This window comes from Dermacentor variabilis, unplaced genomic scaffold, assembly GCF_050947875.1.
Source record: "Dermacentor variabilis isolate Ectoservices unplaced genomic scaffold, ASM5094787v1 scaffold_18, whole genome shotgun sequence".
Lineage (NCBI taxonomy): Eukaryota > Metazoa > Arthropoda > Arachnida > Ixodida > Ixodidae > Dermacentor > Dermacentor variabilis.
Genome location: NW_027460346.1, coordinates 2,385,092 through 2,398,633, shown reverse-complemented (window position 1 = coordinate 2,398,633; position 13,542 = coordinate 2,385,092). Strand labels below are relative to the sequence as shown.

At 43.5% G+C, this 13,542-nt stretch overlaps 1 protein-coding gene across 5 annotated transcripts in view; it reads right to left on the bottom strand.

Annotated features, from left to right (window-relative positions):
* Window positions 1-13,542, bottom strand: part of LOC142568291 (protein zer-1 homolog) — a 155,594-nt gene that overhangs the window by 113,885 nt on the left and 28,167 nt on the right. For all 5 annotated transcript variants that reach the window (XR_012825410.1, XM_075678280.1, XM_075678279.1 and 2 more), the window contains exon 2: window positions 8,985-9,255. Coding sequence is in view for 4 of the 5 variants with exons in the window: in XM_075678280.1 (XP_075534395.1) it covers window positions 8,985-9,171 (187 nt within the window). In the remaining variant the exon portion in view is untranslated. The remainder of the gene's footprint in view (window positions 1-8,984; window positions 9,256-13,542) is intronic.

The following is a 13,542-nucleotide window of genomic DNA, read 5'->3' as shown; positions in this document are numbered from 1 at the left end:
GGCGCTGTTTGGTGCGTGCTCGACCGCTATCGCGTTTCGCTGCGTTTGTTTATCTCTGCTTTCATTGCGCCGCTGTCTACACTGTCTACATTTGTTCAGCCGCTTGCTTCATGACAATGTTTGATTCAGTGTCCATTTCGTTGCCCAAATGGCTGGAGGAGATCGTTGTCTCAAGGCTACTCTGTGTCAAGCGGCCGTGGAATGCACGACGGAAGACGGCTTGGCCTGTCATACTCCCAGAGTTGCCAGTTGCTGGTCTGCCTGGAGATTCTACCGGATCGAGTTCCGAGCTGCAACTTGGCACGTCTAGCATCAACACTTCCTCCACCCACGCCACACGTGTTGGCACAGATCGTGTAGGCACCGTTTGCTTCACGACTGAAGAAAGCAGTGGGCGCGCAGCGAGCGCCGGCAGATGTGCTTGGCGTCGCAGTCTGCTATGGAGCGAAAGTTAAATCTGCTGGGTGTCGACACGAAAGAGGACGTCAATGACAGCAGAAATGAATTTGCAATTGTGGATTTATCCGTCGTACAAGAGTTCCTTGGACTCGTGCTGTGTCTCAAGTGCAGCTAGAAAGCGGCGATGCTTTCAAGGACCCCCGCTAAGGAGTACGGGCTCTCAGCAATGTTTCAACTGGTGTTGTCGCAGGGGGCCTTTTTTGTTGCTGGGTGCTTGTGTCGTTGTGACAGTAGATTGGATTTTATTTATTATTTTATTTTTTTGTGCTAGTAGTGCTCCAGGAGGACACCCGAGATTATAATAACGCAGTGTCTAACGGTACGGCGTACGTACCATTAGACGTAGCTGCTTTGCTTCTGCTTCACTAGCTCCGCGGTTCCCACCTCCCGATTTTTGCATATGTTTTTGCAGAAGGCTGTTTCTTTAGCCCAAAGTATACGAGAAGCCTGGCACGAGCGAAGATACTGCTCCAAGAGAACAGGCCCGGCCTCTGTTATGGCCCCTACTGCTACCCCGGGAAAGTCATTGCAGCTTGTGCTGTAGTGCTCCACCTGTGGCAAGCGCGCATGGTGTGCCGAAGCCTTGAAAAGGCTCATCGGAGGCTTGACATGTCCAATAAGGATCACATGAATAGAAATGCTGTGACAAGCAAGCTTGCCAAAAGGCACAAGCCAGCAACAAATTCTGCCTACAGTCCTAAGCTACTATAGGTCTAGGTGTGACCTGTGCTGAATGAACAATTGTGTGAATCTGCAAAAGATTATTTCTTGGTAATTTGAATTCTGGGATTTCATGTGCCAGAACCACGATATCACTCTCGACTAATTTTGAGCACCTGGTGTGCACAAAACAAGCACATGAACCTTTTGCATTTTGCCTTTATAAAAATGCGGCTGCCACTGCTGGGATTTGATCCAGATATTTTGTTGCAGCCATGAACTCTATGCAACTTTATTAACAGAGACGCCATTTGCGTGCCTCCTGTTCAACAACGATCTAAAAGAGAAATGTGAAGTAGGTAGTGCTAGCTTCCTTGCATTGCTTTCAATGTTTGTGTTGCAACATCATGCATAGGCATGATGTTGCAACAAATATTTCAGTGTTATTTTTGGACAGTGGCCACATGTATGTCATGAACTTGTTGCTGAAGGACAGGGCTACATGGTGATGCAATTCATATTGCCATATTGCTAGGCCAACAAAAGTTACAGTGAATTGAAAGTTTAGATTCATTTTTCTTAGTTTCATTTTTTTTAGCATTGCACGCTGCCTTATGGAGAGAATCTTCGTATGTTCTTTCTAAGTACGAGTAAAATGTTTGGTATCAGTATATTCGTATCGAATTGATCTAGCCGGTGATGCTATTTATTTAAGTTGTTTGCTAAATTCTAATTGCCACTGATTATAAATAAAAATTAGCAAAAATACTGAAGTCAAGTTTACATCGTGTTTTTTCGCATTTTAAGTGCACTGAGAACAATAAAATTAGTGTCCCTGGCTAGATCCTACTCTTTGGCATTCTCGCCATATACTTTGTTCTTGCTTTTGACAAAGTGAAGTTTTTGAAAAGTACGGAAAGAAATGAACTGAATTTCTGTACTAAAACATTTCTATTGTTTCTTCTAATGCAGATATACAAAATCTAATTAGATAGTTGCAATCAGCAGAAAAAACTGAACAGTAATGCTAAATATCATTCAATTCACACCAAAATTAACAAAATTGGTTTCAGAACCCCCGTATCCCCTGAATAACCAGGAGGCATCAGCTGCATCGTCAGAGTCTAAGCGACCAGCAGAAAAAGGTGGAAGTGTGTATGCTGAGACGGGCGAACTTTCCACACTGACAAGGCATGGGATGCGCTTTGGTGTGTGCCAGACGGCTTGCGTCTACACGACTTCTTGTCTGTCGACGATGACTTGGTCGTCCACGAGGAACTAACTGATGGTGCCATAGTCAACAGCGTGCGCGGCACTTACAACAGCGATGATGGCGACGAAACTGCAAGATGTACTCAACACTGTGCGGTCATTCTTTGCGACGCATGATGACGGACATGGCCATGCAACATATTCCGAGTTGTCAGGATCAAGTGTTAAACTCCCCCAAGGTCGTGGGCAGACCGAGATTACTAATTTTTTCAATAAAACGCGAGTCCTCTGTTATGTAGTACCTTTTTTGTCTGCCTTCCCTCATTTTCGCAATAACGAAATTCTCGCGAGAACGAAAAAATTGCTGACCCTGACGATTTCGTTATTGCAGGGCTCAACTGTATATAGAAGTGAAAAAAAAAGCTTGAGAAAAAGAGTTTTTCATGTGCATTACACATTAATTAAAAGTAAGCTTTTTTTTGTTTTCAATTATCAAGAAAATAAAAAAAAATGTGACGTATCTGCAATGTTTTCAAATGAAATCCAAATATTCCCACGAGCAAAACGAAAAGCTGCTAGCTTTTACAAGAGTGCAGAGGAGTTGGTTAAACAACTCTCTACAGTAAATAAATCGAAAACATTTTGAGATCCGGGAAAACAAAATCAGCTAAGAAACGGTATTCTGGAACAACAGGCCTAAATTATATTACACATACAGTATGCCCAAGTAAACGTATGACAGTCTGAACATTTCATAGGGCATCGTGCTAACACTTGATTCAACCATTTTTGTTGGTGAGTGGCAGGGAAAATAAGTTGCAGTTTCCTCCAAAGTGCAAGCAATGTGACACAGATAGTGGGCATGTTATTAGGTGCAATTAATACTTGCACTGTTTCACACAGCACCTGTTGAGGAAAGTATAAATGGTAGTTCACAAATAATCTACTGTAAAAACCCGCGTATAATACGAACCCACATGTATAGTACGAGGTGAAATTTTTGGGACGCGAAATGGAAAAAAAAAAGTTTCATCTGCGTATAATACGAGTTCGGAAAACTCAAGGAGAACATTTATTTAAATTGTACTCCGCACTTCAATCACTGTCTTCCTCAGCTGCGCTCTCTTTGGATAGTTCTTTGTCAGACATATCTTCCCAGAGGTACTAATCCTCTGTGCCATCGAGCGCGTTCGAGATGCCGCACTTCTTGAATGCGCGACGCACAAGGTCCTCTGGTATGCTGGCCCATGCGTCCACAACCCACTTGCATAGCGCGGCTGGCGAAGCCTGCTTCAGCCGGCCAGTCAGCATAACTGCAGGCTCACGTGAGCGCATCCAATCTACGTAACACCGCTTGACCGCATACTTGAACGGCTTGCTCATGCAAACATCTAAAGGCTGCACCTGAGACATCATCTCACCCGGGATAACGTTGAGTTCACTGCCGGATTCACGCAACAGCCTCTTCACTGAGTCGGCCAAATGGCAACGAAATGCGTCCAGCACAAGGATGGATGGGAACGACAGTGCGCCGGGCTGCCTACACCAGACGAACTTTATCCAGTCGAGCACAAGATTCTCGTTCATCCAGCCTTTCTCATGGCATCTCGCGACCACATATTTTGGCAGCTCCTCACCTTTAGGCTCTCCCTTGCGCTTGAAGACGACATAGGGCGGAAGCTAGTGTCCGTCTGCCGTGCATGACAACATGACGGTAACTCGCATTTTCTTGTTGCCAGTGGACCAGACAAACTTGTTTAGAGCTTTTTTCGTGCATGGTGGGAGCCATGGCATGTCCAGATAAACCGGCGTTTGGTCAGCATTGCCGATTTGCCCTAGCTGGAAGTTCTTGGACTTGCGCAGCGAAATAACGTGGTGGAAAGCCACAAGCAGCTCTTCGAACGATTGGGGCAGCTTTTGCGAAATTGAAGTTCGGCGGCGTAAGGAAAAACCAGCACGGCACATGTAGCAATAAATCCAGTGCTTGCTCGCTTTGAAAGCGGAGCTCGGTAGCCCTTTTTCTCTTCCAAGCTCCTCAGCTTTTGCCTGCATAAGCTCCAGGCTCACAGCTAGATGCGCGGCTCGCTGTTGGCGTACGAACTCCATCAGGGCGAGTTCGATTTCGAGGAATGTCCCACTCTTCGGACCGCGAAAGCTTCTTCGCGTTGCGCTGCACGCGAAAAGGGCTTCCTTCTGTCGATGACATCCGCAAATGCTTCCTTCGTTGACGCCAAACTGCCTCCCGACCCGCACTCTTGCTGATGTCCAGTGCGGCTAAAATAACCTCTTGAAAGCAGCCGAGTACTGTTTTCATGGTCCGGACATCTTGGTCCTTCAATGTGGAATAAAAAAGATGCACTTCACAAAGCATGGTTTGCACGTGCGCTGCCAAGGTGCGCACTCAACAATAAAGAAATGATGCTGTAGTCACACAGTAATAACGAAGTTAAGCCATAGCCACGCAGCAATAACAAAACCAAAACTTCTAGCCCAAATTTCCGACTGAAACTTTCGTTCGGATCCGCATATAGGACGAGGTGAAAATTTGGGACGCTAATAATAGGAAAAAAAACCTCGTACTATACGCAGGTTTTTACGGTACTTTGGAGAACCACGACTTCTGCTTCCCACTTAGTCAGTGCTCAGTAGAAACTTGTTTTGCTGACGGATACCTAAAAACACACTCTCCAGACACTCCCTTATCTTTCCTATTCTGTCTCTCACTTCTTGTCGCTACCTTCACTTAAAATCCAAGTGCAAAGAAATTTCACTGTGGCTAGGCTGGTTATAAATGAGTACAGTCAACTTCCGTTCTCAATCCTGACTGATACCGCAGCCTGTATGTTTTTGTGTGTAAGCTGGTAATTAGTGGTGACATAAGAGAATCCAGGCCCTACGCAAAAAGAGATGTTCGAAGAATTGCTGGAAGGCTAAAGGGCCATCACTAAAGAATTAGCAGAAATTAAAGCTTTGGTCACCAACAACGTGAAACTGATAAATAAACTTCAGTATACAATCGAGCTAAGCAGTATGTTAACTTCATCGCCTGCTAGTCAAAATGAGCAGGTTCAGACCGCTCTTAAGACATTCGAACATGCCTTGAAATTTCAAGCAATGAAACTCGCGGACCTAGAAGATAGAAATAGAAGGTCAAACCTAATTATACACGGATTGCCTAAAAGTCTTGATGAAACAGAAGCCGATCTGAAGGAAGAAGTTGTTTCTGGTATTTTTAAAGATACACTGAGTGTGAGCTGTGGATCGATTGGACGCATTCATAGACTCAGTAGGCAGCGTGGTAAACAAGCTGTAATTGTTTGTCTACAACATTTCAATGAAAAAAAAGGAAATGTTCAATAACATAAGGAAATTATTTATTCACAACGATTATTTGCAAGCTACCCTAAACAAACAAAAACTACTCTGGGAAACTGCTAAGGCTAAAAAAGGTAAGGGCAAAAAAGGTAACTTTGCTCCATGATAAGCTTAAAGTGGACAGCAAGATCTTTGTGTGGGACGAGACTAGTGGTAAACTTGTGAAAACAGGAAAACACAGTAAAGGGCCACAAACAGGAACTCAACGCAGCAAATCTCAAGCATGACAGGGATGCTTGGTATCAAATAAGCAACTGCACATGATAAACACATAGTATACGCACTAAAACTGATTTGCTAGAAATTGCTTTAGTTCAACATGATCCACATATCACAATCATTACCAAGATGTGGCTGCATGATGAGATAGATGAACACATTTTCCCCATTGCGTACAAAGTATACCGTAAAGATAGGGCTTCAAGAGGAGGGGGTGTTGCGGTGCTCATTAGAAACAACATTGAATTTACCTTATTAGGTGACATTACTGGCACTGAGGACTTATATATCTTGCTCTCCTGCTGGGGTCATCATTTTATCTCGTACACATTATACAGTACCCCTGATGTAGCTCCAGACTACTTGAGAAAATTGGCTCATATGGCACAAGGCTTAAAATCCAAAATCATTCGTGATCTTAACTCTTTCGTTACCATGCCTATTCAAATCGATCACCGGTGATCCATGCTTTAGATCACCGATTTCGACATGTCGCAGCCGTTTCTTAGCCACTTAATTCTTTCCCTATGATGGGGAAAATAGGAGTTTTTTGCAGGTTATGCCAGATTTTTTTTTTCTGAAGGAACTACTGCACTCAATATTTTATGTAATAATTAAGCAAAAGGCAGCATGAATGCACTTTTCAAACATAAAATTTTTATTAACAAGATACATGTACTAAAAAGATATAAATTGCCAAAATCAAGACTGTGGGATATTATTGAGCAAAGTTTGTAAACACACGCTTGTATCTACTAAGAAAGAAATGTAACAAAAATTATGAAACATACACAGTGTACTGCCGTCTAATTGGCACTATCTCTGAAAAAATCTAAATTTTTCATTAAAGATGTATTCCACTACAAAAATGTAAGTGCAAGCACTACAGTTCGGCGTGCCAGGCTGCGGCCATGTGGGCTGGCTTGACGACGCAAGCCAGCTCGGACGGCCGCAGCCTGGCTTGCGTCGTGGTCGGTTTAAGAGTCGAAGTCCAGCGAAAAGGTAGCATACTTAGACTCGCTGCTGCTCGACCCATGGATACAGTCAGCCACAAATGCAGCAATATTGCGAGATCTGCGATCTTTCGAAGCGTGGGCACCACTCCCGGAGGCAGCCATTTTCACTTTCTGCTTTTACGACCACCAAACTTCAGGATGCATTCCACAATTAACGCCTTGTGTGGAAAAAGCAAACTGCTTAGAAAACAAAAATATAGTTATCCTCCTTCACGTCCTATGGCTCAAAGTGTATGTGAATGGCGCAGAAACTCTCGAAAGCGGCATTTCAAATCATCGCTAGCGGACGGCCATTTTCACTTTCTACTTTGACAAGCACGAAAACTTCAGAGCGCGTTCAAAAATCACCGCCTAGGGGAAAAAGGCAAACTGCTTAAGAAACAAAAGAATAGTCCTTCTTCTTCACATCCCATAGCGCAGTGTGCCTGTGAGTGGAGTGGAAAATCTCGAAACTACCGTTTCAAACCATAGTTAGCAGGCTAACAATGCCCAATAGGCACAGTACGGAGAGAGTTAAGGCCATCCAGTAGTTAGTACAGGCCCTGAACTTTCAGAATCAGCTTAAATTTTCGTGCTCGGGCGATGTTGCGATTTTTGACGGACCTTTTTGCAAACTAATGTGCGCATGTTGTAGCGATAAGAGGTGTGGCTGTCCCCTTCTGCCGCGCTTGAGAAAAAAGCATGCTGCTCACGGTTACGCTGCACTAACATAAAAATTTTGCAATCAAATGACTCCCAGCAAGCCAAGAATTAATTATATTGCCGGCTTTGCGTCCGACAGTGCTGAGCGGTGATAATTAACCGGAAATGATGCCAGTTGTTCACTAGTGAGCTTTTGTTTGGAGTCCGAGTCGTTTTATTCTGCAAAAGTGTACTTTTGAAGGTCCACCGCATGTATAACATGTGAACCTGGCATTTTCAACCAGTTTTCAGGAGTTCCAGTTTGGCTTCCCTAGTAAAATTCAGGTAGAGGGTGCTGCTGCTGTCACTGCGCAGTTATCGAAAGCTGCTCCCATGGCCCCACGCGGCTGCGTCGCAAGGAAAGCGTCGTGCTCTAAACTATGCTGCACTCGCACTTCAATTTAGTGGTGAGGACTCAAGTTATGATTCCGAAGATGACAGCAAAGCAGATTCAAGCTCTGACAGTGACGATGTTTTGAGTCAGCATGGGACATCCACAGCTGTTCACCGGCGAGTTTCCTTAACAGCCTTGAGCGGTCTCTTTCCTTGTGCGCGCTTACCTGCCAATCTTTTTGCGCGCTCTGAGAGCTCTACTGATTGTGTTCTGGGTGCATACTTCACTTGGTTATTATGTGCTGCCATCAGCAGCAAAGAAACTTCCGTTCCTGCCAAGAAGACCCCCCGTAGATCTCTGCTCAGCACTATGGATCAGAGCAAGACAGTTTACAACGGCGTGGCATTTCTTTCTACTCTTCTCTGCAGGGGTGATAAAGACGATCTGCAAAAATGCAAACAGATATGCTTGGATCTGCAGGTGGGGAACGATCCGTCTTCGCTAGTCTCATGCACATGGTTTCATCACTATAGCCTTGTCTACAGGCAAACTGTATTGGTACATGCTGTTCCCACGATCAGTCTTCGAGTAATGCGAAGACGTGGGATCGTTCTCTATTTCCTGCAAGTTGTTTCTTCGTCTACTTTCATTGCCATTAATTTATAATTTCTTTAATTCAATTAGTAAGTACAAGTAATTTCCCCTATGTTGTCCTTGGAGTCTGTTTGTTGGCTTCTCATGATGTGATTAATAAAAATCAGGCCCTTCAGTTAACCCCCTTTCTTCTCGTTCAATTGCAGCATAGTAATTTTTGCAAACAGCATGTACAAGTACACTTTGCTTGTTGTATGAGATGGAAAATGTAGACAAGGCTATAGTGATGAAACCATGTGCAGCTGGCATTTCAGTCTTTACTTTAACGATGACCAGTGCCGCCATCAGTTGGGCAAAAGTGCAGTGCAGAGAAGCACACTTCCAAATTAGGAAAATTGTCTATTGATGTGAGCAGCAAATAACTGACCACAGACCTGGGTAATCATCGTCTCCGGCCAGCTTCAACAGTCGTTCACACAATGGCGCTGGAAGCCTGAGCTCTGGCCCAACAGCCACCAGCTGAGACAGCTGCTGGAGGCACTGCCGACCAGCGAGGTCAACCAACCGGTCAGCCGTGTATGGCTCCCAGACAGTCGGGAAGCCCACAAACCGAGGCTCCATGCTCACACTCAGCAAACGACGCTGTCAAGGAGCAGTTCAGCCTCAGCGGCACAGGACATCCACCATGAACACCATGCGGACGACCTGCAAAATTAAGCTTTGCTCATTGCAGAATTCACACACACTTTTCTTTTACATCAAGAAAAAAAGAAAGCATGAGAGTTCTCATGCTACACTTGAGCAACTTCATCGAATTAGCATTGGCGCCTCCTTACCATAGATGACAGCACCACAATGACTGCATGAAACTCCTCCTTTCTATGACTTCCTCTTCCCCCTTCTCTCATCTTCCATACTTTCTTCCAACATGCTTACTTCCGTCTATTTGTTTTTGTCATCTGTCTGCTCACTTCTACTGTGTACTTTTGCTTATGACTGACCTTGAACAAACATGCTGTGTTCGTGCATTTTATTGTACCATGTCCTGCATGCAGCACCAGTAACGAAACAGCATAATGACTGCAGTCAATACAATCAAAGGCACGATCAAATTCCCAACGCTGAACAACACTGAGGAGGACGCATAGCCCCCCCCCCCACACACACACACACACACACACTGGTATTGGAATCAGCCTAACCACACCTTCACACTGCCCCCAAGATTGTCAAAATATGCCGACTCCTTGAATTTCAAAGAGCCATCAAGTGAACAGTACAATGCCAACACATTGAAAAAGGATTTGACATTTTTAACCTAAATCTCAACATGATTAATATGCAAGTGGCTGTTTCAAGTGGCACACCTGTCACGTGACGTGCGTCACTGCACATAGGCTATTACAACTGGGCATCATTAAAGAGCGCCTAGTCAGTAAAATTACATACAGAATGGTTCTGCAGCTTCATCACACCAAAAATCAATAAATATGGCTGAGCAATCAGACCACTACAGTTGAAGACACCTTTAAAGGGGTCATGGACACCTTTCTTTCAAAACTGAGCAACATGCTGAAATGAGTGCTACACCTTTCAAGGAATCTATTTCAGAAGAACTTTTTGAAAGGTCCCCAATATAAACACAAATACAGAGAGCACAATGTTTACTTTTACCATTTCCCCATAAGTCATCGGTTCCTCTCAGCTAATGCAGTGCCACTAGTAATTATGTGCCTATTGCACCTTTCTTAAAATTTACGAGACTGAGACTGGTGCCTGCCAAAGGTGCCTAAGAGCAACAAAGGTGTCAAAGCAGGGTGGACTGGATGCATTAAAAACAGTCACTTCGTTCCCTATAAAATTCAGAAGGGTGTGCAAGCACATGCCCAATTTTCTGCCTGTCACATCATACCGAAAAAAAAGAAAAAAAAAGCAGGGGACTTGAAAGCTGCAGGAGAGAGCAAGTGATTGATCATGCAATACTGCATAGGTTCCATGTGCATGCTGCATGCAACATGATTGTCATTGTCTGAAAATCAAGAATGTTTTCATACCACTTTCTAAAAGTGTGTCAGTGCCCCTTTAAACCGGAACTATCCGTTTTCGAAATTTCTTAGGGTAAAGTGCTTGTAGTGAGACTCGACACCAACAGTACTTGCTGGCACTGGTTGACATGAGTATAGTGGCCTACAGAAGGCTAGATATCTACATACTGTGAGACCAGTTCAGTGCCAGATACAGTACTGCCATACAATGTTTTGTCTGGTGCAGTCACACACACTTCAGCCTTGGAACTTTTGTAATGCACCATATGTATTAAAGCAGTTTTATAGATTTATTAGGAGGTGGTCTGCTTACATTCTTAACATGAGAGATAGATGCCTTTATAACTATGAAAAAAATGCCAAAACACACTAGTTGGACATGCAGCATTTTGCATCAAGCTACTCTCTCATCCACATGTTTTTGATAAGAATCATTGTCAAACCACCCTAGGCAACCTTTCAGAAACCATAATCCCCCCCCCCCCCCCCCATTGACGCACACTCTTCTCCAAAACATGTTCACGTTCTCGACCGCACACGTCACCTATGCTACAGTATAGCACCTCTTTAATGCAAATGCAATAGTGGTGCATTAGAAAGTATCGCCAGGACTCTTATGCTGAATTGGTGTTGAAATACCCACCACATATCAGGAGTGAAAAACCCCAAACATCCAGCACTGCATCACACGGTAACTCCTTTACTCGCTGCTCATGTACAACCTAATTTAACTTGCCCAAGACAGTCCACATCGTATTTCTCCCTGTTGAGAGTCAACAGCCAATTACCCTGCACACACATGTAAGAAATACATTAGGCATGACATATTAGGCCATTACCACTTAAGCTACATTGTTAAAAATTTCGGACAGATACATAATTTTCATGCCCTGGCCAAAGTGCCCTGTGTTAAGAGGAAGCTTTAGCTCAGGAGTAAACCACTAATATGTCAGTAGGACTTTTGCAAAAGCCCTGTAAACGTTGTAACAAATTCACAGAACATATAAATTATTACATCAAATTTGTCCACTCTGGATCTTCTAACATGCATTTTACAGAACTGCAATATCTGTGTGCTTGGTGCAGAGTTACAGATTTGTAAAAATTGTTCTAGTTCTTTCAAACTTCCAGATTTTGAAGCTTTGTAAAATCATTCAAGTCCTAAATCAAAATTCTACTTTAAAGGGACACTAAAGGCAAATAATAAGTTGATGTGAACTGTTTAAATACCATTCCAGAAACCTCACAACACTTGTTTCATGCCAAGAAAGGACTTAGTTTACGAGAAAATTGCATCTGAAGGGTCCAAATACCGTTTTCAAAATTCAAATCTCCTGCCACCCAACCGGTGGAGTGGTGACGTTGCGTATGCCATCACCAGCCTTTGCTGCCGTTGGTGAGTAAAACGGTGCCCAACAGACGGTGGCACCGAGCCAAAACAGAGCAGTGGATTCGCCGCTGCAGCTGCTTTTTGGTCAAGTCGTGTTGACCGTTCGACATCCCACGACATAACATGGAAATTGAATTTTCTGCAACATTCAGTTTTGAGAGTTTCACGTGCCAGCAGAACTAGCACAGCACTACACGATAACAAAACTACTGAAATGCGAATGCGTGGGCAGCACAGATTAGAGCGAAAATTAAACCTTTCGACCGCCTGCGTCGTTGTCAAGGGTTACTTCAAGTTTTTTCTAAAAATGAAATAGAACTGGATAAGTAGCATTTATTTTGTCTTATAGTACACAATGATGGTTTTTGCAACGAGTGGTTGAGTACTAGTGACAGAATTTAAATGACGAGTGCTTTCGTCGTCGAGCAAGTGCTTGAATATCCTGCAAGTCTCTAATCATGTCTTGCATTTACCTCAGTTTCTCAATTATTAAGGCACTCTTCGCGATAATATAGATGCCTTAGAGATTCTCAAGCACTAATCTATCCCTTTAGTTTGACTTAATATTTGCCTTTAGTGTCCCTTTAAACAGTCACTAGAATTTAACTTTCTCTCTCAAATGCAACAAGATTAATTAAAATCAGTCAAGGGGCTATCTCAGAAAAGGATTTCTGCAGTTTACTTGTATTTTAATAACAGCATTGAAGTTGGGCCTGAGCTAAAACTTCCTCTTAACATTCAAAGATATTTAAAAATGCTCCCTCAGAGTCATGTGTGGATAACATGAACAGGCAAGCCAACTACTGATGGGTCAGGCATGATGCCACATAATCTTCTTGTAATGAAGCAGCAGCAACACACCGCTGAACACTCAAATTTCAAGCTCGTATAGAAAGCACGTACGGAAAACATGCCGAACTGCCACTATCGTACCGTGAGCCATATCACTAGTACAAGATGGCAGCTTGAACACTGGAAACCAAGCTTGCAGCACCTTTCTTCAAAAGTGTGAAATGAGTTATCATATTAAGGGCATCTCCTCACAAACCTAAAAAAAAAAAAAAAAAACTTTTTCAGTGCACCTCGTATGACCAATGTTAAATAATTATTGCCCCTGTCTACACCCTTGCAGCTCTCTCATTCTTATTGTCATATGCAAGGAGCTAAGACAGAACAATGCCTTTCATGTTACACCTACCAGCTCCGCTATCAGTGTGGCTTCCAAGACCAAGCGACACAAATGCCACCACACCGTGACATTGACGAGATTTCTCATGCTTTTGCTTCTTCCAGAAGCACTGCTTACTCTTGACAGCCAAGAAAATTCGGTCAATGGCCATCATGTTTTATAAAGATTGTAAAGTGGCAGGGAGTGCATGAAGTTGAAGGAAAGAGCAAGCCATATTTTGAATCAAGCTGTAGGTGCCCTGCCACGTGTACAGGAATACTTGGCTCAGATGCCTATGACAGCATTGAATAAGCAACTCGGTAGGTTTATTTACCATGTGCAAAAATGTGTTTGAAAGCCCATCTATCCCTACAAGTTTAAAACTTTTT